This window comes from Globicephala melas, chromosome 4, assembly GCF_963455315.2.
Source record: "Globicephala melas chromosome 4, mGloMel1.2, whole genome shotgun sequence".
In the NCBI taxonomy this organism is placed as follows: Eukaryota; Metazoa; Chordata; class Mammalia; order Artiodactyla; family Delphinidae; genus Globicephala; species Globicephala melas.
The window spans coordinates 11,557,541-11,579,178 of record NC_083317.1 but is presented as its reverse complement, the minus strand read 5'-3'; the positions used below and the strand labels follow the sequence as shown (position 1 = coordinate 11,579,178).

General features: G+C 37.1%; 1 protein-coding gene across 2 annotated transcripts in view; it reads right to left on the bottom strand.

The window, feature by feature from the left end:
• TMEM50B (transmembrane protein 50B) overlaps positions 1-21,638 on the bottom strand; it is a 34,582-nt gene that overhangs the window by 5,805 nt on the left and 7,139 nt on the right. For both annotated transcript variants that reach the window (XM_030880791.2, XM_030880792.2), the window contains exons 2-5: positions 9,098-9,237; positions 7,590-7,702; positions 5,674-5,741; positions 1,830-1,922 (exon numbers count right to left, since the gene is read on the bottom strand). In XM_030880791.2, coding sequence (XP_030736651.1) covers positions 1,830-1,922; positions 5,674-5,741; positions 7,590-7,702; positions 9,098-9,196 — 373 coding nt within the window. In that variant the 5' untranslated portion in view covers positions 9,197-9,237. The remainder of the gene's footprint in view (positions 1-1,829; positions 1,923-5,673; positions 5,742-7,589; positions 7,703-9,097; positions 9,238-21,638) is intronic.

Here is a 21,638-nt window from a genome sequence, read left to right as displayed (position 1 = left end):
CACTCTCACTACCAAGGGCACGGGTTCCATCCCTTGTTGGGGAACTAAGATCCCCCAAGCTGCGTGGCACAGCCCCCAGAAAAAAGAAAGAAAGTAAAAAAAACTACTTTCCCTCAAATAAGCTTCATGCTAGAACTGTGTGCTCCAGGGTATTTTTAATTAACTAAAATAACACATTTTAGAGTAGTATTAATTAAACATTAGACAACCACTGTCCTCTTGTACTGACTTATTTTGTGCAAAATGAAAGACAAAGGTATTCCCAAATCTTATACTGATCAATCTATGATACTTAAGGGATCCTATCAAGATATTAAAAGGTCAGTTGTGGGTCAGGACAAGATGTGACAGTTAAGCAGAGTGACAAAGAGATTCCAAAGATAGAGGCATCAGAAGATGAATAAACTGTTATCTGAAACTTATTCCTGTCTTTGGAGTGAAGGGAGAGCCAGTGAAAGAGGTTCTTCTGATGCTTCCAGAAGCACATGCTGAGACTGGGTCCTGCTTTTCAAAACCTCTCGCCATCCCCGTGATGAAAAGCTATGGTGAGTGGAACAGTCACAAAACTCAGAATGGTATACTAAGAGCTCACTCCATTGCATCACCAGTTTCAACATGAAGGCTACACACGTCTTCAGTCTTGCACTTAAAAAACTCCCCTTGTGAACTGACAGTGCTTCTCAGCACCTCTGCCCCCTAAAAAACAAAAATCAAAAAACAAAAAAAACCCTCCCCTTGTACCTATGAATGAAAAATTAGAGGTTGGGGTTGGAGAGAAGACGTATCAGTGGACAGAAAGATACTGGGGTCCACAACGCCTTACCTTGAAAACCTTGGGGCAAGGTATGTTTTGGAACTCAGGATTTTTCAGATTTAAAAATGGTAACACAGGGGGACTTCCCTGGTGGCTCAGTGGTTAAGAATCCACCTGCCAATGCGGGGGACACAGGTTTGAGCCCTGGTCCGGGAAGATCCCACATGCCACGGAGCAACTAAGCCCGTGCGCCACAACTACTGAGCCTGAGCGCTAGAGCCCGCGAGCCACAACTACTGAGCCCACGTGCCACAATTACAGAAGCCCACGCACCTAGAGCCCATGCTCTGCAACAAGAGAAGCCACAGCAATGAGAAGCCTGCGCACCGCAACGAAGAGTAGCCCCCGCACCCTGCAACTAGAGGAAGCCCATGCGCAGCAACAAAGACCCAACGCAGCCAAAAATAAATAAATAAATAAATTTATTAAAAAAAAGAAAAACGGTAACACAGGGCATAATATTACATAGCACCCCCAACTATGTTTGGACCAGCATCCCACAATCAAATACAACCACATTCCTCTAATAAAACATTTGAATACTTATTAAATGAAATAAAGACTATAATGAGCCCTGGATCATTAGGTCAGGTTTTGCTGCCAAACTGGTTATGAAAAACCTGACCTTCAGCACTTTTGTGGATTTTAGAATTGTGTATAAGGGGCTGTAGCCCTGTACAGATTTCTCACTTTTACCACTACAACACTCAGTAAAAGGCCTCTGGTATAGAGCCCGGCTATCTGGGGTAAGGAAGGAAATCAGAACCTCTAGAGACAGCTGAGAGTTACCTGGTCTTGTCAGTGGCTTGGTTTTCCTAACGAGGCTATCCCACTGCACTAAATGACCCCACTGAGAAGTTTTATTAAATAATTTATATCTTCAAACAGAGACTTACCTTCAAGCTAACTGAATTATTAAACTAAATTTTACTCCACGGGGAGTTGACAGACTAAGCCAAATATAAAGGACATATCTGAATCTTTCCTATGAAATAAAAGAGGAATAAATACTTACTTTGGGTAACATATGCACCAAAAAGAATCCACATAGAAGCAATAAGTGACCCAAACATCAACATGAAACCAATGAAGAGCCAAACTCGAGCACCTGTGTGAAAAATAGGCTTTATGATTTTGCTCATTTCTACAGCTCTATGCCTTAGGAATACATAACACTAGAACACTGCTCATCTAATATATGCTATGCCTATCAAAGGCAGTCACGTATTTATATACACCTGCTAAAACATTTAACTGAATGAAGATTGAAAAACAGAAACTAAAACTAAAAGGTGTTAAGCGATACCTGGAAAGGGAAAAAGGGTAAGTTACCATTCTACTGGCTAGAGAAACTAACAGCTGAGTTAACTAAAGTAGGAAAGCTTCAGAAGTAATTATTTGACTAAACTGATTAATTAAACCCTAACTGAGGGCTTCCCTGGTGGCGCAGTGGTTGAGAGTCCTCCTGCCAATGCAGGGGACATGGGTTCGTGCCCTGGTCCGGGAGGATCCCACTATGCCACGGAGTGGCTGGGCCCGTGAGCCATGGCTGCTGAGCCTGCGCGTCCAGAGCCTGTGCTCCGCAACGGGAGAGGCCACAACAGTGAGACGCCCGCATACCGCAAAAAAAAAAAAAAAAAAAAAAAAACCCTAACTGAAAAATTACCGTGTTGTATATATTATCAAAGTAATTGCTCTATTAGAAGTAGCAAATGTATTTCAGATAGCCATTACCACACAGGAATGAGAGAATGCAAATGAATAAGGACCATATGACTTCTTTTCATCAACGTTAATATCATGGTACTACTCAACATGGTACTAACAGCATATATTCAATCTCTCTTATTCAGCCAAACTGTACCACATACCCTTGAAAAGTTCAAGGACAAAAGTATCTCTTCAACCCCCTACTGTATAGAATTTTAGAAGTTATACAACAGAATCTCAATAAAGTGATCATCTGGACACCTGAGTAGATTCAATACATTTTCAGGAAAGCAAGTTAGCATTTGTGCCAGACCCTGATCACAGGTATATTGACGGCCTGTCACTCTATGGAAGGGGAATATAGCTCCCCTGAAGTGAAAATAAAATCCAAGCCAATTTCCATAATAGAAAGCTAAATTTGCCTCAATTTCAGATATTGTTACTAACTGAACAGAAATTCATATATTTTAGACACCAGATATACAGGAAGCTCAAAGCTCAGAATGAGTAGAACAGCTAATATTTGAGAGAAATGGGTCCCTAGGTTATCTAAGTTTTATTATAATACTAAACAGATCTCCAGAAATATACAACAATGTTTACTTCCTTGGAGGAAAACATCCTCCAAATTCAATCACAGCTTTTACCTAAAGTGAATGAAAGGAAGTATCAAAAATCCTTGTAATTATTTTCCTTCATGTCCTTTATATATGACCACACAAAATTTTTTTAACAAAACTGAACAAGAAAATAACTTCCCTTGAAAAATGAGTACACTTTTGTTTAGCAAAAAATAAAAAACTGTAACATTTTCCCTTTTTTGCTTTGACTACCAGGAAGCTCAGAGTCAAGGTTAATAATTAAGAGTATCCATTTTGTCCTAGAGTCTAAGTATCAATACATGATCTTCTTTCTACCTAGTTCCTGTTCCTTCTTATTTAACAGTTCCATTTGTAGTATATCTGTTACGTTAATAACACTTTCCTGCAAATTCCTCTGGGAATTAAATGGGAATAAATTACACACAAACCATTTAAGTAGTATGAAAGCTTAGTGTGGCAAGAGCTGAGCATGCCTACAAGATAGTTTGCCCTGAATTTTTGAAGCACTAGACAGAACTTGCACTAACGGTACCACATATAAATGTAAACTGACGTAAACTGACTGTGAATTTTAACTGGGTAAGAAATAATCGTGGAATAAAATGTTATAGTCACTACTGAGAGTAAAAAGTATGGGCTTTGGAACCAGACAGACCCAAGGCACATACAAGTTCTAGCTTTAAGCTAAAAAGTTTGGGTAAGTTACAATGAAATTTTCTACAGAAAATAGATAATAGTAACATAATCCACAGCAATGCCTGTGGAATATTTTTGAAAGAAAAATGATCAAATACGTTAATGTGTGCTCTATGCACAACGTCACTTGCTAATACATGCTTTTTTACTCTTTATTCTCACTCATTCCTGACACTACCTGCTAAAGCTGGGGCACAAGGCATGCATGTGTGTGTAAACATGCATGCACAGACACACACAATGCACTTTTAACTTGGGTTCATCTGTCATTTATCACTATTCCCATCCTCTCCCATTCTTCAAGGATCACAATGGAAGTGAAATTTTAAAATGTGCATCAGCATTTAAAGCATCAGGTACAAAAGAAAGCTAATTTGTTCCCCTGTAACTGGTTTACTTCACTTAGCATAATGTCCTCCAGGTTCACCTCTGTTGTCACATATGGCAGGATTTCCTTCTTTTTTAAGGCCCATTCCCCTTATGCGAGGTATCTAAGAGAGTCAAATTCATAGAAACAGAGGGTACAGTAGTGGTTGCCAGGAGCTAGGAGAGGGGGAAGTGGGAGTTGCTGTTCAACGAGTATAAAGTTTCAGCTACACAAGATGAATAAGCTCTAGAGTGCTGTACGACACTGTGCCTATAGTTAGCAATATGGTATTGTGCATTTAAAATTGTGTTGAGAGGAGATCTCATGTTTAGTGTTCTTACAAAAAAAAAAATTTTTTTTTAAAGCTAAGCTCGTCAGCTCCTTGATTTGGTTTAATGTCTTATGATACTTTATGATTCCATTTATATGAGATTCTAGAAAAGGCAAAACTACAGTGATAGAAAGCAGATCAGTGGTGGCCAGGAGGTGGGGGAAAGGGGATTAACTACAAAGAGATATGAGGGAACTTTCCGGAGTAATGGAAATATTCTATATCATGATTGTAGTGGCAGTTACACAACTGTATACATTTGTCAAAACTCATCGACCTGTACGCTTTAAATTGAATTTTATTTTATATTTTATATAAGTTATCCTCAAATACACTGACAAATATATATATATATATATATATATATATATGATACTGTAGACAAAGAGACTAAATGATTCTCGACTGGATACAAACATAGCATGGTGGCCAAGAGCATGGGCTCTGGAACCAGATTGTCAGTGTTCAAATCCTGGTCCCACCACAAGTCACCCCTCCTAGTTCTTAAAGGCTGGAAATAGAATGTCTAGTCCTGAGCTTTTTATATACAGCATGGAAATTCCACTAAAAACAAACCCCTAGATTCTAATAGAATGTGTTATAATCTGAACAAAAGAAAAATACTGTTGGATGACAAACCAAAAAAAATTCAAACTAAACAAAATATGTATATGTAAACAAAGAGCATGTTTCTTCGAAATACTTCTGTTGTAGCCTATATGGGTGGTTACTCAGGTGATCAGAACTGAATGTGAAAAACACTGTAGTCCTAGGTTTGATCTCTTAATGTGTCCATACTTTGCTATTCAATAATCACAGTCAGCCATCTTGTAAGTAATATTATTGGTCAACATTTGGGATAAGAATAAATCCATCATTAACACAGGAACAGTCAAGATCCATTGATTTTGCGTGGTTACATTTTATCTATATACTATGGGCAATATAACATGACAAAAACCAGTAACCTCTGGCAGTAACTTTAACTTTCTTAAAGTTTTAAATAACACAGGAACTTTTTTTAAAAGTAAATTTTTAAAAATCCTACATAATCATTAATCATCCCTAAATAAAGACTCACTAGAGGCTTTGTTTTTTCTGCTGATAAATCCCTCTTTTGCCAGCATACATTAACAACTCAAAGTGCCCTTACCTGTTCTTCCTAAACAGCCGCTTTCATAGCTGTCACCTCTCACCTGAGCATTGGACACGGCATTTATCCTAGAACAATACAAAATCATCTAATAAGCTTTCATGCTGCTAAAATATTCAGAGATATTTATATATCATTTAGAAGGGAAGCATTTCCTATCTAAAGCCAGTATCTCAATAACTGAACATTATCTTTTAATTTAAATATCCTAGTGGATAGAAATACTATGCTAGTCTTATTTTCCTAAAGTAGACCCAGAAAACATACTTAATTTTTTTTAAATATCAATGTTTTCTATATATTGGTAATAAATATGTTGAAAACAAAATTAAGAAAACATTTCCATTTATAATAACATCAAACAAAAACATACTTAATTTTAAGGGATTACTATCACTTGTCTCCAAAGATTATGAAAGAGACCAATTTTCTGAGTTCTTTGTCTATTTTATTTTATATTTATACATGAATGACCCACCATGAGTTACCCCATTTTAAGGTTCTCATTATAACCAAGAGTTCAAAAGTTTCTCTTTGTGTTAAAAGTCAAGTGATTTTCTCTCATCCATTTCTCAAATTCAGAGAACATTCGGTATAATAAATAGGCCTACTTTATTCAGCTTCTCTTTCCATTCTTGTTAGAGCGGGTATATTTGTAGCAGGAATTGTCTTTTCTAAGCATCCTGAATGAATATAAGTAGTTCCATCTTCTACAATTTACCTTTTTGAAGCTCCTGACAGTATAAGAAAATTATGTAATCTTAATGCTTAACATATTTTTTTAAATTATTAAAAGACATCCATGAAAAGCTTCCAAACTCTTTTATGAAGTGAGATAATGGCTAAACCTAAATATGATTTAATAAAAAAGGAAAGCCACAGATCAATCTCATTTAAGGCCAGTCCTGCCCTCCCTCCAATACTGGCAAATACAGTTAAGTGACACACTTAAAGAAAATAATACTCCATGGTAAAAGTTGAATGTATTAGATACTCAGTGCTCCGTGGTGACCTAAATGAGAAGGAAATCTGGAAAAGAGAGGATATATGTATACGTATAGCTGATTCACTTTGCTGTACAATATAAACTAACACAATATTGTAAAGCAACTATACTCCAATAAAAATAATAAATTTTAAAAAGGATTAAAAAAAAGTTGAATGTATTAGAGTATTCAAGGATGACTTCCTACTAAAAAATCTAGAAATATAACATACTTCATTAAACCTAAGATGCCAATGATTTTTAAGATGCACCATTATTTTTTTATACTGCCAAGAAGGAAAAAATATTATGAATTATAAGATACCAATGACTACAAGAAGCACACTGATATTCAAAGATATTAAAATACAAAAAAAATCTTAAGATCTATAAAACATAGTAATTTGTCAGTTTAACAAATATAAGAACAAAAATCACATGATAATCTTTATAAAGTATAATAAAATTATCTAACTAAATTCAACACTTTTTTAAAAAAAATTTTTATTGGAGTATAGTTGATTTACAATGTTGCGTTAGTTTCAGGTGTACAGCAAAATGAATCTGTTATACATATACATATATCCACTCTTTTTTTTTTTAGATTCTTTTCCCATATAGGCCATTAGAGAGTACTGAGTAGAGTTCCCTACGCTATACAGCAAGTTCTTATTAGTTATCTATATTATATATAGTAGTGTGTATATGTCAGTCTCAATCTCCCAATTAATCTCTCCCCCCCAAATTCAACACTCATTCTTGATTTTAAAAATCTTAATAAAATGGCAATATAGATATACACACATATATTTATCATGTTAAAGAAGAATCAATCAATGAAATTAAAAAGTTATTCCAGATAGCATTAAACTTTGAGGAAAAAATGTTTTTAGAAAAATAATCTTGAATTGAGAATTACCTTCATACTTACATGAAGAAAGCCAATGTGGAAAATACACCACATGTGTGAAAGGCATGGTTCAGCTGTTCTGGCTTAGGATATACCACGGCTGCATCAATCATTATCCACCAACCTGTAAAAAACTTGAGAAAGAACCCATGTCATTAAAATAACACTAACACTTTGGCTTAGCATGATACTGTTCCTTAACATTCCATGTTTTCTATGGACCATATAATTGAAACATAAAATATGTCTACTTTGAGGTTTAGATGTTGAACTATAAAAAACAAGAATTCCTTGTTTACTTATTCTTTATAGCATATGAGGTGAATCTAATCAAATCCGTGTAGGATTCAAGTTCTGCTCTTAATGCAAGATGAAAAATTTATTACCTAGGAATGAATTTTCTGCTTCTTTTATCCACTATAAAATTATATACAACCAAAGCTCTCTTAACTAACCTCCAACTAACCAGCTCCCTGATTACCTGATGTGTTGCATATTAAAAAGAATGTGGAACATTCTTTTTTAATATGCCCAAGCACTTTTGCTTCCACAAATGAGCTCCCACGTCTCCAAAAAATATCTACGCTTGCTATAATTTTAATTATGTAATTTGATTAAATACTGCAAAACTGACTAAACATGAGTTTGCAAAATGTAATGTTTCTATGTAAACTAAGCTGAATAGAACTAAAGTAGACAAGTTACTAAGGAATTTCATAGACAAATTAAGTGCAGGCGAGGTGACCACAGAGAGCAAGAAAAACTCGGAAACACCTAAAAGAATTCTGCATGCATATTGCTTCGCAATTCTAAGATGTTATGGAAAAACCTGAACAAACTTTTTGGCCACCCCAATAGCTTTAGCTCCTGCTCCACTTTATTTCTTTATTTATCTTTTCTATTGAACTTCAGGTATAGAACTATATACTGGAAAAGATTAATTTAAATTAAGTGGAACATATACTGAAATTTGCTTCAAAAAGTGCAGTGGGGGCAGGGAGTGCTTGATGGAATGCTAAAGCAAGATTGGTCATGATCTGACTTTTTTTTGAAGCTCAATGATAAGTACAGGGGATGAGAGAGGACTCTATACCATTCTCTCTATTTTTGTGTATACTATTGATATTTTCAATAATAAAAAAGTTTTTAAAAAAATATTGGAAAGAAAATTAAGCAGTAGTTTCCTCCACAAATTTCTTCCTCTCGCTTCCTGCCTGTGCTGCAGCTGGGGTATGAAGATGGCAACCCTTCCCTAAAGGGCTGCAGGGCTTCAGTTCTAATGCAGCCTAAGGTTGTTACTACTGTCTGCACATTCTGAATTTCAATGAGTCACAACAATATTATTAGTTACATCAAATTCTGAGCCTTTGAGGATCCTAAAGGAATGACACATATTACATAATTTACTTAAAAAACTACTGCCTTCAAAAACTGTATTATCATGGGTATTCACAGTTCAAAGGAATCAAGATTAATTTTCAGGGCAAAAAGTGAGGTATAAATGTCACCAACCAGGCTTTTTCACTTACCAATATACCTGCTACCACAGAAGCCACTGCATTTCTTCTCTCACTCCAGTCGATACATTCACATTCTGGCCAACGGAAATTATCTAGGAAGCCTGCCATTTTCACCACTTAAGCATGGACTTTTCATTAAATACTATATTCTACAAATAAAAAGACAAAAAAAATCGATCTAAGGAAATGTTTTTAAGAAGTGAAATATCTTACTCCTTTCTTAAAGCTTTAAACACAAATTTAACTTTAGGTCTAAATCTACTATAGTTAAGAAGAAAAATTCAATACTACAATGAATATCTATTGAGATATACATAAGACTGTCCTAGGACACATAAGGAGCTTACTATTTGTTAAATGAGCATGGAGATTTTAAAACATGTCTGTCATAGAGAATGGACTTGAGGACATGGGGCGGGGTGGGGGGAACCTGGGATGAAGTGAGAGTAGCATCAACATATATATACTACCAAATGTAAAACAGATAGCTAGTGGGAAGCAGCAGCACAACACAGGGAGATCAGCTCGGTGCTTTGCGACAAGCTAGAGTGGTGGGATGGGGGGGGAGGGAGGCTCAAGAGGGAGGGGATATAGGAATATATGTATGCATATGGTTGATTCTCTTTGTTGTACAACAGAAACTAACACAGCATTGTAAAGCAATTATACTCCAATAAAGACATATTAAAAAAGTAAAGTGTCTGCAAAGCCTTTGACACTTCTCCAATTGAGAGGTGGATCTATGTCCCTACCTTTGAATTTAGGTCAACAAAAAAGGCTGGTTCACCGATAAAGTAGAGAAAGTGATGCTATGTAACTCTGCCATACAACTTCTCAGACTAGATCATAAAAGACAATGCAGCTTGCAGGTGGTTCTCTGGAACACTAACACTAGAGCCCTGAGTTGCTTTGTAAAAAATCCAAGGCCACAGTGCTGTGAGGAGACCACGTAGAGGTGTTCTGGCCCACGGTTCCAGGTGGCGGCCCAGCCGCCACCTGCCAGATGTGACTGCTGCTCTGGTTATTAGCATTACTCCCACATTTTAAGACTTCCCTGACGAGGCCCCAGGTATACGGAGCGGACACATGTCATCCTGGCTATGCCCTTTCCAAATTCCTGACCCACAGGAACTGTAAGCATAATAAAATGGCTGTTTTAAACTACTAAGTTCTAGAGTTATCTGTATGCAGCAATAGATGAAGGAGAAAAATCACATGCATAAAAAACTATATAAGGGTACAGCATGCTGTGCAAATTTTCAAAACAAAGAGAGTATGTTCAGATGTGATGATTCAGGAACACCTTAAGTTCCAGAAAGAAAAGGGGAAAAAAAAACTATTTTAAAGCACTAAAGAGTGCTGAAAAGCAGGCAGAAACTGGAGGTCATTTACCCCTTGAAAGAAAACACAATGAGCAAGATCCACTTTAATACAGCTTTTCCCCCTGAAGAATCCCCTAACCTCTCACTCCCAGCCAAGTGAGTCCCTGTGGTGCAGAATAGCTAAAACTTGAGCAAAAAATCAGTCTTTCTGGCTTCAGGTATCAGTGGATGAAGTTCAGGATGACAAGAGCAGCTGGAAATTGAAGGGGAAATCTTGGAATGGGGTAAGTCACAAGAGGGAGCCCCAAACACTAATATAAACCCTCTTAAATCCTGACTAATCCCTGAACAGCACATGCATGAAGGAGATTCCAAGGACCTCAGCAGAAAAAAATATCTGGAAGGCTAAAAGTACTAAACAGATTTCAGCTGCTATCCCCTGCAAGGCATTTTGGAATTTGAGTTCCACCAGGTCAGAGATTAGTAAACACCTTGGGATTTCCACATACTCCAACAAAGTATAAAACCAAATCTCCACAATTTCAGGGTGATCAGTCCGTATTTTAATTGCCTGTTAGAACAAAAAGTAATACTCTTTAGATGAAGATAACTGATCCAGAGTGTCTATAATGTATCATCCACAATGTCCAATATACAGTTGACCCCTGAACAACACAGGTTTGAACTATGCAGATGCACGTATATGTGGATTTTTTTCACTAAATATATACTACAGTACTACACAATCCGTGGTTGGTTGAACCCACAGATGCAGAACTGCAGATACGGAGGACCAATGTATAGTTAAACATGAATTTCTGACTGCACAGAAGGTCAGCACCCCTAACCCCTGTTTTGTTTGAAGGTCAACTGTATAGTTAAAAAAAAAAAATTACTTGACTTTTACAGAAGCAGAAAAAATGTGGTTTATCTTCAAGGAGGAAAAACAAGCAGTCAATAGAAACAGACCCCCCCCCATAATTCAGATATTGAAAATTAGCAGACAATGACTTTAAAGCAGCCAGTATAAACACATCAAAGACAAAGGAACATGGTCAAAATAACCGAGTTAATGGAGAACCTCAGTAGAGAAACTTTAAAATGTAAATTTTATGACTGAAAATTATAATATTTGAAATTTAAAATTAACTAGATGGGCTCAGTAGGAGATCAGAGACAGCAGAAGAAAAGTACAGTAAGCTTGAAGAAAGATCAAAAGAAATTATCCTATCTAGAGAACAGGGTTTTTTTCTTTTTAATTAGGGGGAAAAAATGAATAAAGCTTCAGGAAACTTAGGAACACTAATAACTGGTCTAACATATGTTTAATTGGGTCCCAGAAAAATAAAAGAATCAGGAAGAAAAAATATTTAAAGAAATAATGGCTGATAATTTCCCAAATTTGGTGAAAAATAATAATTTGCAAATCCAGGAAGCTCAGCAAACTCCAAGGAGGACAAACACAAGGAAAACATCATAATAAAACTGCTGAAAACCAGAGATAAAAAGAAACAAAGCAACATTAGGGGGAAAAAATAATCAACACATTACATACAGGGGTAGTAGAACAATATGTATGATGGCTGACTTCTCATCAAAAACAATGGAGGCCAGAAGAAAATGGAAGGACATTTTTTGACGTGCTTTTAAGAAAAGCAATCATGAGAATTCCCTGGCGGTCCAGTGGTTAGGACTCCATGCTCTCACTGCCGAGGGCCCAGGTTCAATCCCTCGTCAAGGACCTAAACTCCCACAAGCCACTCAGCACGGCCCAAAATCAATCTCAAATGCTATATCCAGCAAAAGTATTCCTCAAAAGTGAGGGTGATGGAAGTTCTACCCCTATCTATCTACCCAAGAGAAATGAAAACATATGTCTACACAAAAACTTGTACACAAATGTTCATAGCAGCATTACTCATAATAACTAAGCAGTGCAGCAACCCAACATATGTCAATTAATGAATGAATAAATAAAATGTGGGATACCATACAATGGAATACAAATTCAGCAATAAAAAGGAAATACTGATACATGATACAACACAGATGAACCTCATAAACATTACGCTAAGTGAAAGACAACCACGTATGGTATATTCCATTTATATAAAATGTCCAGATGAGGCAAATCTATACACAGAAAGTAAATCAGCTGTTGCCTAGTGATGGGCAGGGGAGAGCGGAGTGTAATAGGGAGTGAGTACTCATAGGCATAAGGTTATAAAATTAGACTGTGGCGATTACTGCACATAAATATACTAAAAATCACTGAACTGTACACTTAAAACAGGTGACTGTTATCATATCTTTATTGTATCTCAAAAAAGTTTTTAAATGAGGATAAAAAAATATTTTCAGGTAAACAAAAACTAAGATAATTCATCATCAAATCTGCACTAAACAATGCTAAAGGAAATTCTTCAGGTTAAAGGGAGATGACACCAGATTAATCTCAGATCTATAGGAAGGAATGAAGAATACCAGAAATAATCAATATGTGGGTAAATATAAAAGACTATTTTTTATTCCTTCTCTTTATTTAAGACAACTATTTAAAGCAAAAATTATAACATTGTAAAGGATATCCACAAAGATAAACTTTCTAAATAGCATGTCAGTTACATTTTCAAATAATATGCTTAAATATGGATTTAAGTGAAATACCTCTAAATTTAAAGTAATGGGTCTAATTGTTAATCTGAAAAGAAGGACTATAAATATACTACAGAAGGTCCAAACACTGGAAACACAGACTGGGAGACAATATTTGCAAAACAAGTATCTGACAAAGGATTTGTACCTACAATATAGAAAGAACTCTTAAAGATTAATAATAAAAAAAACAAAATATAGGCAATAAAAAGTGTGCACGGGAGTTGAACAGACTTGAAATGGGCAAAGGACTTAAAAAGACAATGACCAAAAAGCATCTAAATAGGTATTCAACATCATTAGTCATCAGGGAAATGCAAATTAAAGAAATATCATCACATCCACTAGAATGGCTAAGATTAAAAAGACTGACTGTTGGAAGCAGAACAACTGGAAATCTCATACATTTCTGGTTGCGGTTTCTTACAAAGTTAAAAATAATCCTCCCTATAACCCAGCAACTCCATCCCTAAGTATTTACCAAGAGAAGTAACAACATATGTCCACACACAAAAAGACTTTTACAAGAAAGTTTATAGCAGGTTTATTCATATTAGTAGCAAACTGAAACAACCAAAATATTCATCAACAGGAGAATGGATAAACAAATTATGATGGATTCATACAATGGAATACTATTCAGCAACAAAAAATGATGAACGATATATATAACCACATAGAAAAAAATATCTCAAAAACCTGATTTATGTGAAAGAAGGCAAACACAAAGTAGTATATACTGTATGATGCCATTTAAAATGAAGCTTAGGAAGAGGCAAAACTAATCAATAGTCCCAGAGATCAGAACAGTGGTTGCCAATAGGGGCTGAGGACTGACTACAAGGGAACTTTTTTGGGGTGATAATAATGTTCTATATCTTGGATGGGATAGTGATTATGCAGGTATATTTATTTATCAAAAGTTACTGAAGTGTACACTTAAGATCTGTGTATTTTACAGTATGTAAATTTTACCCACAAAGAAGATTTAAAAATTTTATCACTTAGATATGCTTCAGCTGCACTAAAGCCTTACTATGTACGCATTATGGGCACATTTTATCAAGATAGCCTGCAGACACAGAGATGAACTGTTATCAAAGATTAAATATTAACTGGTTAAAAACAAGTTTAGGGAAGGTCGCCATGAATTTAAGACAATGTCTGAAGGTTAAAACAAAAGTCATGGGACTTCCCTGGTGGCACAGTGCTTAAGAATCCACCTGCCAATGCAGGGGACACGGGTTTGAGCCCTGGTCTGGGAAGATCCCACATGCCGCGGAACAACTAAGCCCGCACACTACAACCACTAAGCCTACGTTCTAGAGCCCACGAGCCACAACTACTGAAGCTTGCGCACCTAGAGCCTGTGCACGGAAACAAAGAGAAGCCACCGCAGTGAGAAGCCCACGTACTGCAACGAAGAGTAGCCCCCGGCTTGCCACAACTAGAGAAAGCCCGTGAACAGCAACGAAGACCCAACACAGCCAAAGATAAATAAATAAATTTATTTTTTTTAAAGTGACATTATAAAAACAAAAGTCATGTTTCCTATTATAAAAGTCATTTTGCATATATTAACCTATTTATAAATAGTTCTATAAGCAGAAAACATACAGTTGTCCCTCAGTATGTACAGGGGATTGGTTCCAGGACCCCCCTCGGATACCAAAATCTGTGGATGCTTAAGTCCCTTATATAAAATAGCATACTATTTGCATATAACCTCCTTTATATACTTTAATATCATCTCCAGATTACTTATATACTTAATACAATGTAAATACTATGTAAATAGTTATAAATACAATGTAAATGCCCTGTAAATAGCTGCCAGCACTCAGCAAACTCAAGTTTTGCTTTTTGGAACATTCTGGAATTTTTTTTTCCTGAGTATTTTTGATCCCTGGTTGGTTGAATCTGTGGATGTGTAACCCAAGGATACAGAGGGCTATTTCCACACACTAATTTCTGAAATGTCATGGTCTTCTCCCTCCTGGAGCTTAAATTGGAGGGTCAGGGGTTTGGGTGGGGCAGAGAAACATCAAAATAATACAAACAGTTACTATGAAGGAAATGCACATGATCCTGATACAAAATAAGGGAGACCTATTTGAGAATGGTCAGGGAATGCCTCTCTAAAGAGGCAACACGTGCTAAAATTTTAAAACACCCTGAAATTTAAAAGCTGAGTAAAGTTAATTAGATTAAGGAAAAGCAAAAGAGGCAGAGCAGAGAGAGGGAAGATTACATACAAAAGCCACTAAGTCCCTTTGATACTAGCAAGGAAGAATTAGCTGGTACCAAAGAGAATAAGACTATAGTAAGTTAGGGGAGGAAGTGGCTTGGAATAAATATGGAGAGAGACAGGTAAGTACCAGATCACCTTGCAGATTAATGTCGACTTCATGATGGATTTGGGGTTTCACCAAGTGCAACGGGAAACCAAGTGAAGAACGTTAGGATAAAAGGAGCAAAGGCACCAAGATGGTCACTATGGTAAACATTTAGGAGAGGGCTAGTATATTAAGAACTAACACTCTGAACTGAGAAGACTGACTTTCATATGGGTTTTCTTATTGATATTTACCAAAAAATAAGCACATTTTATCATGACAGTCTTGATTTAATAACAGCAATCGACAATACTAACACTGATCACCTGGCTTAAAGTGGAGATAAGTATACAATATTTAACTTAAGATAATAGGCCTTTGGAGACTTAATGAAGGCAAAGACTACTTAGAGGAAATCTAAATGTTCAGTAATAGAATAAATGTTTAAGTAAAATAGTTTACTTAATGCAGACATTTAAAAATCTATTTTTGAGGGACTTCCCTGGTGATCCAGTGGTTAAGACTCCATGCTTCCAATGCAGGGGGTGCGGGTTCAATCCCTGGTCGAGGAACTAAGATCCCACATGCCACGGGGTGTGGCCACAAAAAAAATTTTTTTTTAATCTATTTTTGAAAAACATTTAATGGCATGAGTAAATGGTAATGACTAATACCAAGTGAAAAAAACAGGTTATTAAAACTGTATCTAGGGCTTCCCTGGTGGCGTAGTGGTTAAGAATCTGCCTGCCAATGCAGGGGACACGGGTTCGAGCCCTGGTCCAGGAAGATCCCACATGCTGCAGAACAACTAAGCCCATGCACCACAACTACTGAGCCTGTGCTCTAGAGCCCGCGAGCCCCAACTGCTGAGCCTGTGTGCCACAACTACTGAAGCCCGCGCACCTAGAGCCCGTGCTCTGCAACAAGAGAAGCCACCACGATAAGAAGCCTGTGCACCACAACAAAGAGTAGCCCGTGATCTCCACAACCAGAGAAAGCCCGCACGCAGCAACGAAGACCCAACACAGACAAAAATAAATAAAATAAAAAAATTTTTTTAATGTATCTATAGCATTATTTCCTTTTTAGAAAAAAGAATTAATAGTATATATATATATATATAAACACATACATGCATAAAAATACTGGAAGGACGAACACCAGTACTTTCATAATATTATTTTATATATGGGTCACAGGATGGTGTGTTTGTTTTGCTTTCTATTTTCAAAGTTTGCTGCACTGAGCATGAATTACATTTTTTTAATGCAAAGTGATTTTAAAAGTTATTGTAATTAACACAATGAATTGTTGATTCGTGCCTGTTGAGAAACCTCTTATATAATGTACTATGTCTGTAACTATTTTAAATAAACTTAAACTTTTTTGAGATCAAGGAAATTACTGGTATGTTCCCCCGCAAAACTGACCCAGGTACCAATTTTTAAAAAAACAAGATTATTGAACTGAAATAATGGACCCACAAGTCTTATAATACATTAGATAGCAATTATTCCTATTACTAGAGAGGCAACTCTTTATAAAAGGAAATGAGTCCTTTTTAGAGAGCATTTTAAGTGATTCAACTGTGAAAATTGCAAACACTCAGTTTAGGAAACCAAAGGATAGCTGCAAAAAGCAAGAGGAGAAAACAACTACACACTTTAACATATAAACATGGTCTGAGTGATTTCCATATGCATCAAAGTCCAAATAACATACCTAATTCAAAATTTTTTCTTTTGACCAAACTTTCATGTTACCATCTGTTTGTTCATCCAGCTCTTCACTAGTTGTTAAATGCTACAAATGTTAGGCGCTGTGTATACAAAAACGATTAAGACAATCAATGTAGAAAACAGTCTAGTTAGGGACATTGTCACAAGAATAAATAACTGCATTATAAAATGTGCTATACTATACATACACAAAAGGGCTATAATAGAAATATGAAAAGAGTGTTATAGGACACTACTTCCCGGGAAGAGTTGAGGAAAGTTTGATAAAGGAAGAATAAACTTGGCTGGGTTTTAAAGCAAGAAGAGGAGTTTGACAGATGAAAAAGAAGGAATAAAATATGCGAAATTATGTAGGGCCACAAGAGAACAGGGTAGAGTTTAAGGTATTTCAAAGAGTGATGCGATTAACATGTTTGGGACAAGATCATCAAGGATTTTTCAGCCTACACAAATTTGACCTCTAATCTCTAAGCCAAGGGATTAGCAAACTTCTGGAAAGAACCAGATAGTGTACATCTTTAGTTTTGCAGGCCAAACAATCTCTGTCACGACCACTTAACTCTGCTGTTATAGCATAAAAGCAGCCATAAACAATATGTGACCAAATGAGCATGGCTGTATTCCAATAAAACTTAAATTTACAAAACAGGCAGCAGACCACCAGACTTGGCCCACAGCTCATAGTCTGCAGGCCCCTGCTCTAAGCACTAGGAAACTACCAGAGGCTTGTAAGCAGGGAAGTGACAAAATCAGCTCTGCGATTTAGAAAGACAATTCTGGTGGCAGCAGTATGGAGGAGGACTGAAGGAAAATGTTAAAGACACCCTCTAGAAAGGAAGAGAATAAGGATGTAAACTGAGGCCATACTCATACAGGCTAAAGAAAAGGTTTTTATTTGAGAAATATTGATGTGGTATTATCAACAAGCAAGGAAGAGCTAAGAATGACTGTTTGGGTACCCAACGGCTGGAAAGACACCATTAACCAAAATAGGGAGGGGAGCAAGGGAGAGTTTGAGCATAATGTGTTTGATGTGACTGAAGGACATCCAGGTAGAAATGTATGTAAGACAGATGTACAGAAACCACTGAAAGAGTGGTTTAAAGCAGAAATACAGATTACAGGCTGATAGTAATTAAGTGGTAACTGAAGTCACAGGAGCAGCTAGGGTATCTCAAGGAGAAAATATGGAAGAGGGCTGAGGACTGATTCAGTGTTCATCTCTGACTCACTCTCTTCCTTCCTTGCATTACTGTCTGCCAGGCATTACAGCAGACTTACATATACAATGGTATTTAATCAGCACAAAACTCTTCTAGATCATGAATGAAATATTTACAGAACATGTCCTACAAGCAAGGCACTGTGGGGAAAATAAAGATGAATAAAACTTGGCCCTCATCATCAGGAGATTTACAAACTGGCAGAGAAATCAATTAACACCTTTTAAAATTAAATTACAATTTGTATCATTAAAAAATCTGGGGGAATTCCCTGGCGGGTCAGTGGTTAGGACTCCCAAGCTTCCACTGCAGGGGGCACGGGTTTGATCCCTGATCGGGGAACTAAGATCCTGCATGCCACATGCTGCAGCCAATAAATAAATAAATAAGTTAGCAAAAAAAATCCAGAAATTAAATTTAAATATCGTGCAAGGTATTAGGTCTACATAGCCAGAGCAAAACAGCTGACTCAAATTAAACAAAAATAAAATCGACATCTTCCCTACTACTACTACTACTATTACTATTACTAGTGGCTCTTAGTTATAGGGTGCTTACAGGTTACAGGCAACTCTACTCCATCCTCAGAAAAACTCTTTTCATAGAGGATTCCCTTGAATCCTCACAAATACTCTAAGGCAGTTACTATTATTATCTCGTATTACTAAAAAGGTTTACAGAGTAACTAGCCCAAGGTCACACAGCTAGCAAGAAGGAAAGCCAGGATTCCACTGAAGTTCACATCTGATTCCAAACCTGTGCTCATGACCAATACACTGTACTGCTGCCAGACAGTTTCACAGCATTTCTCTCATTTCCATTTCGTGAGGAGAAAGTTACTATTCTACTGCCTGTGGTGAAGAAAGCAAGAAGAACGAGATGGAAGAGAAAGAGCCCCAATTTAGATGAATACTGCGATCACCTGGAAACAGAAGAAAGCAGTCCAGTGAGGTCTACAATGACAGTGGTGATTACTGTTGATTCACAACTTGACAAAGCAGTCTGGAGAATACAGTTTTTCTTCTTAGGTTGCTATAAGCCTGGTGTCTAGGTAGTCACAGTGTGAATATTTTATAGGCCTTAAAATCCAACAGTATGATTATTCAGAGAGCTAAGCATTTTTGGAAAGACATTTTACATAATCTCAGGATGCTTATTTGCCTTCTGACTTGTAAATCATCTATAACAAGAATAAAATTTAGTAGGTACCACCAATTTTCATAAAAGATTTAAATCTAAAAACCAAAGTAAAAGACAGGGAGCACAGGGGGTTTCTTTTCTTTAATATTTATTTATTTATTTTGGCTGCATTGGGTCTTCGTTGCTGCGCACGGGCTTTCTCTAGTTATGGCGAGCGGGGGCTACTCTTCCTTGCGGTGCGCAGGTTTCTCATTGCGGTGGCTTCTCTTGTTGCGAGCGTGGGCTCTAGGCGTGTGGGCTTCAGTAGTTGTGGCACAAGGGCTCAGTAGTTGCGGCTCACGGGCTCTAGAGCGCAGGCTCAGTAGTTGTGGTGCAGGTTGTTGAAAGGATGATACTGTTGAAAGTGAAGGATGATATGGGGACCTCCCTGGCTGTCTAGTGGTTAAGACTCCGCGCTTCCACTTCAGGGGGCACAGGTTCGACCCCTGAAAGGGGAACTAAGATCCCACATTCCCTCATGCCTCATGGCACGGCCACCAAAAATATAAATAAATAAAATAAAATTTAAAAAGATATGACTTGGGCTTCCCTGGTGGCGCAGTGGTTGAGAGTCCGCCTGCCGATGCAGGGGATGCGGGTTCGTGCCCCGGTCCGGGAGGATCCCACATGCCGCGGAGCAGCTGGGCCCGTGAGCCATGGCTGCTGAGCCTGCACGTCCAGAGCCTGTGCTCCGCAACGGGAGAGGCCACAAGAGTGAGAGGCCCGCGTACCGCAAAAAATAATAATAATAATAAAAAGATATGACTTCCATGACCTCCTGACTCCACGGCCAGATCTAGTCCCCTTAGTACTTCATTATTAATCTTGTTATTTGATTAATACATACCTTCCCCTGAAGAGAGTAAAATCCACAAAGGACATTCCATGCCCATTTTTGCTCAATGTAGTTCTCCCAGAGCCTAGCACAGTGGCCTGGCATACAATAGGCACTCAAATACTTGTTGAATGACTGACTAACTATTTTGTCTTTCAAATTTTGAAATGCAATACCTGTCTCATTATCCTGTCACAAAAAAAAAAAAGTCTACTTCTTTACACCTAGGTTTATTTAAACTGATAATCTGTAGACGCTGGTAAAAAGAAGCATCATTTCAATGAGGGAAATAAATCTTGCCAGGACAATATATTAAAACATATTATTTCTTTTTTTTGGCCGCACCGCATGGCATGCAGAACTTCCCCGACCAGGGATCGAACCCATGCCCCCTGCAGTGGAAGCGCAGAGTCTTAACCACTGGACTATCAGAGAAGTCCCTAAAACATATTATTTCTTAAAACCATTCTCCCTGCTTCCTCAAGTCCAGATCCTGCCAGAATTTTCTAAAACTCAGACCAGATCGTGCCTTTCATCAAAAACTTCCAACAGCCTGAGATAAAGTCCAAAAGATACAGGGTATTTACAGTCTCCCCTATTATAGCTTTCTTATCTCCTACCATCTTGATGTACTCTTTACTCCAGCCACAAAGAAATAAAAGGGAGAAGGTAGCCAGTACTTATTGAATACCTACTGTTAGGAAAACTGCTAAATAATTTTAATATATTTATTTACATATTTCTATATCTATTTCTATACGTCTATCTATGTCCTTGGAGTGCCCCTTTCATCTCTTTGTCTACAGACAAACTCCCAATTCAACCTTCAGGACACACATCAGCCAAGTTTGGAAATAACTGAACCAGATTACATCAAGGATCCCTTCCGTTGCTAAGATTCTGAGAACCATGACCCTTCTAGTAATGAAGCAGTCTCCAAGAGCGATATGAACTAGAAAGTTCAAAAGATTTCATCATTAATTTCATCTACGTCAAAACATACAATTAACAAACCAAGTGAAATGTGTAAACCTTTATTGATCCTGGTTTCCAAAAAAAAAATTTTTTTAAGGCAGTCTGGGCCAACTGGGTAAATCTGAATACAGGTCAGACAGAGAATATTACAGAATTATTTTCCCAGATGTGATAATGATAGTATTGTGGTTACGTAAAGAGAACGACCTTGTTAGGAGATGCATTCTTACATATTTAGGGGTGAGGTGTCGATGTCAGCAACATATGATCAAATGGTTAAGGAAAA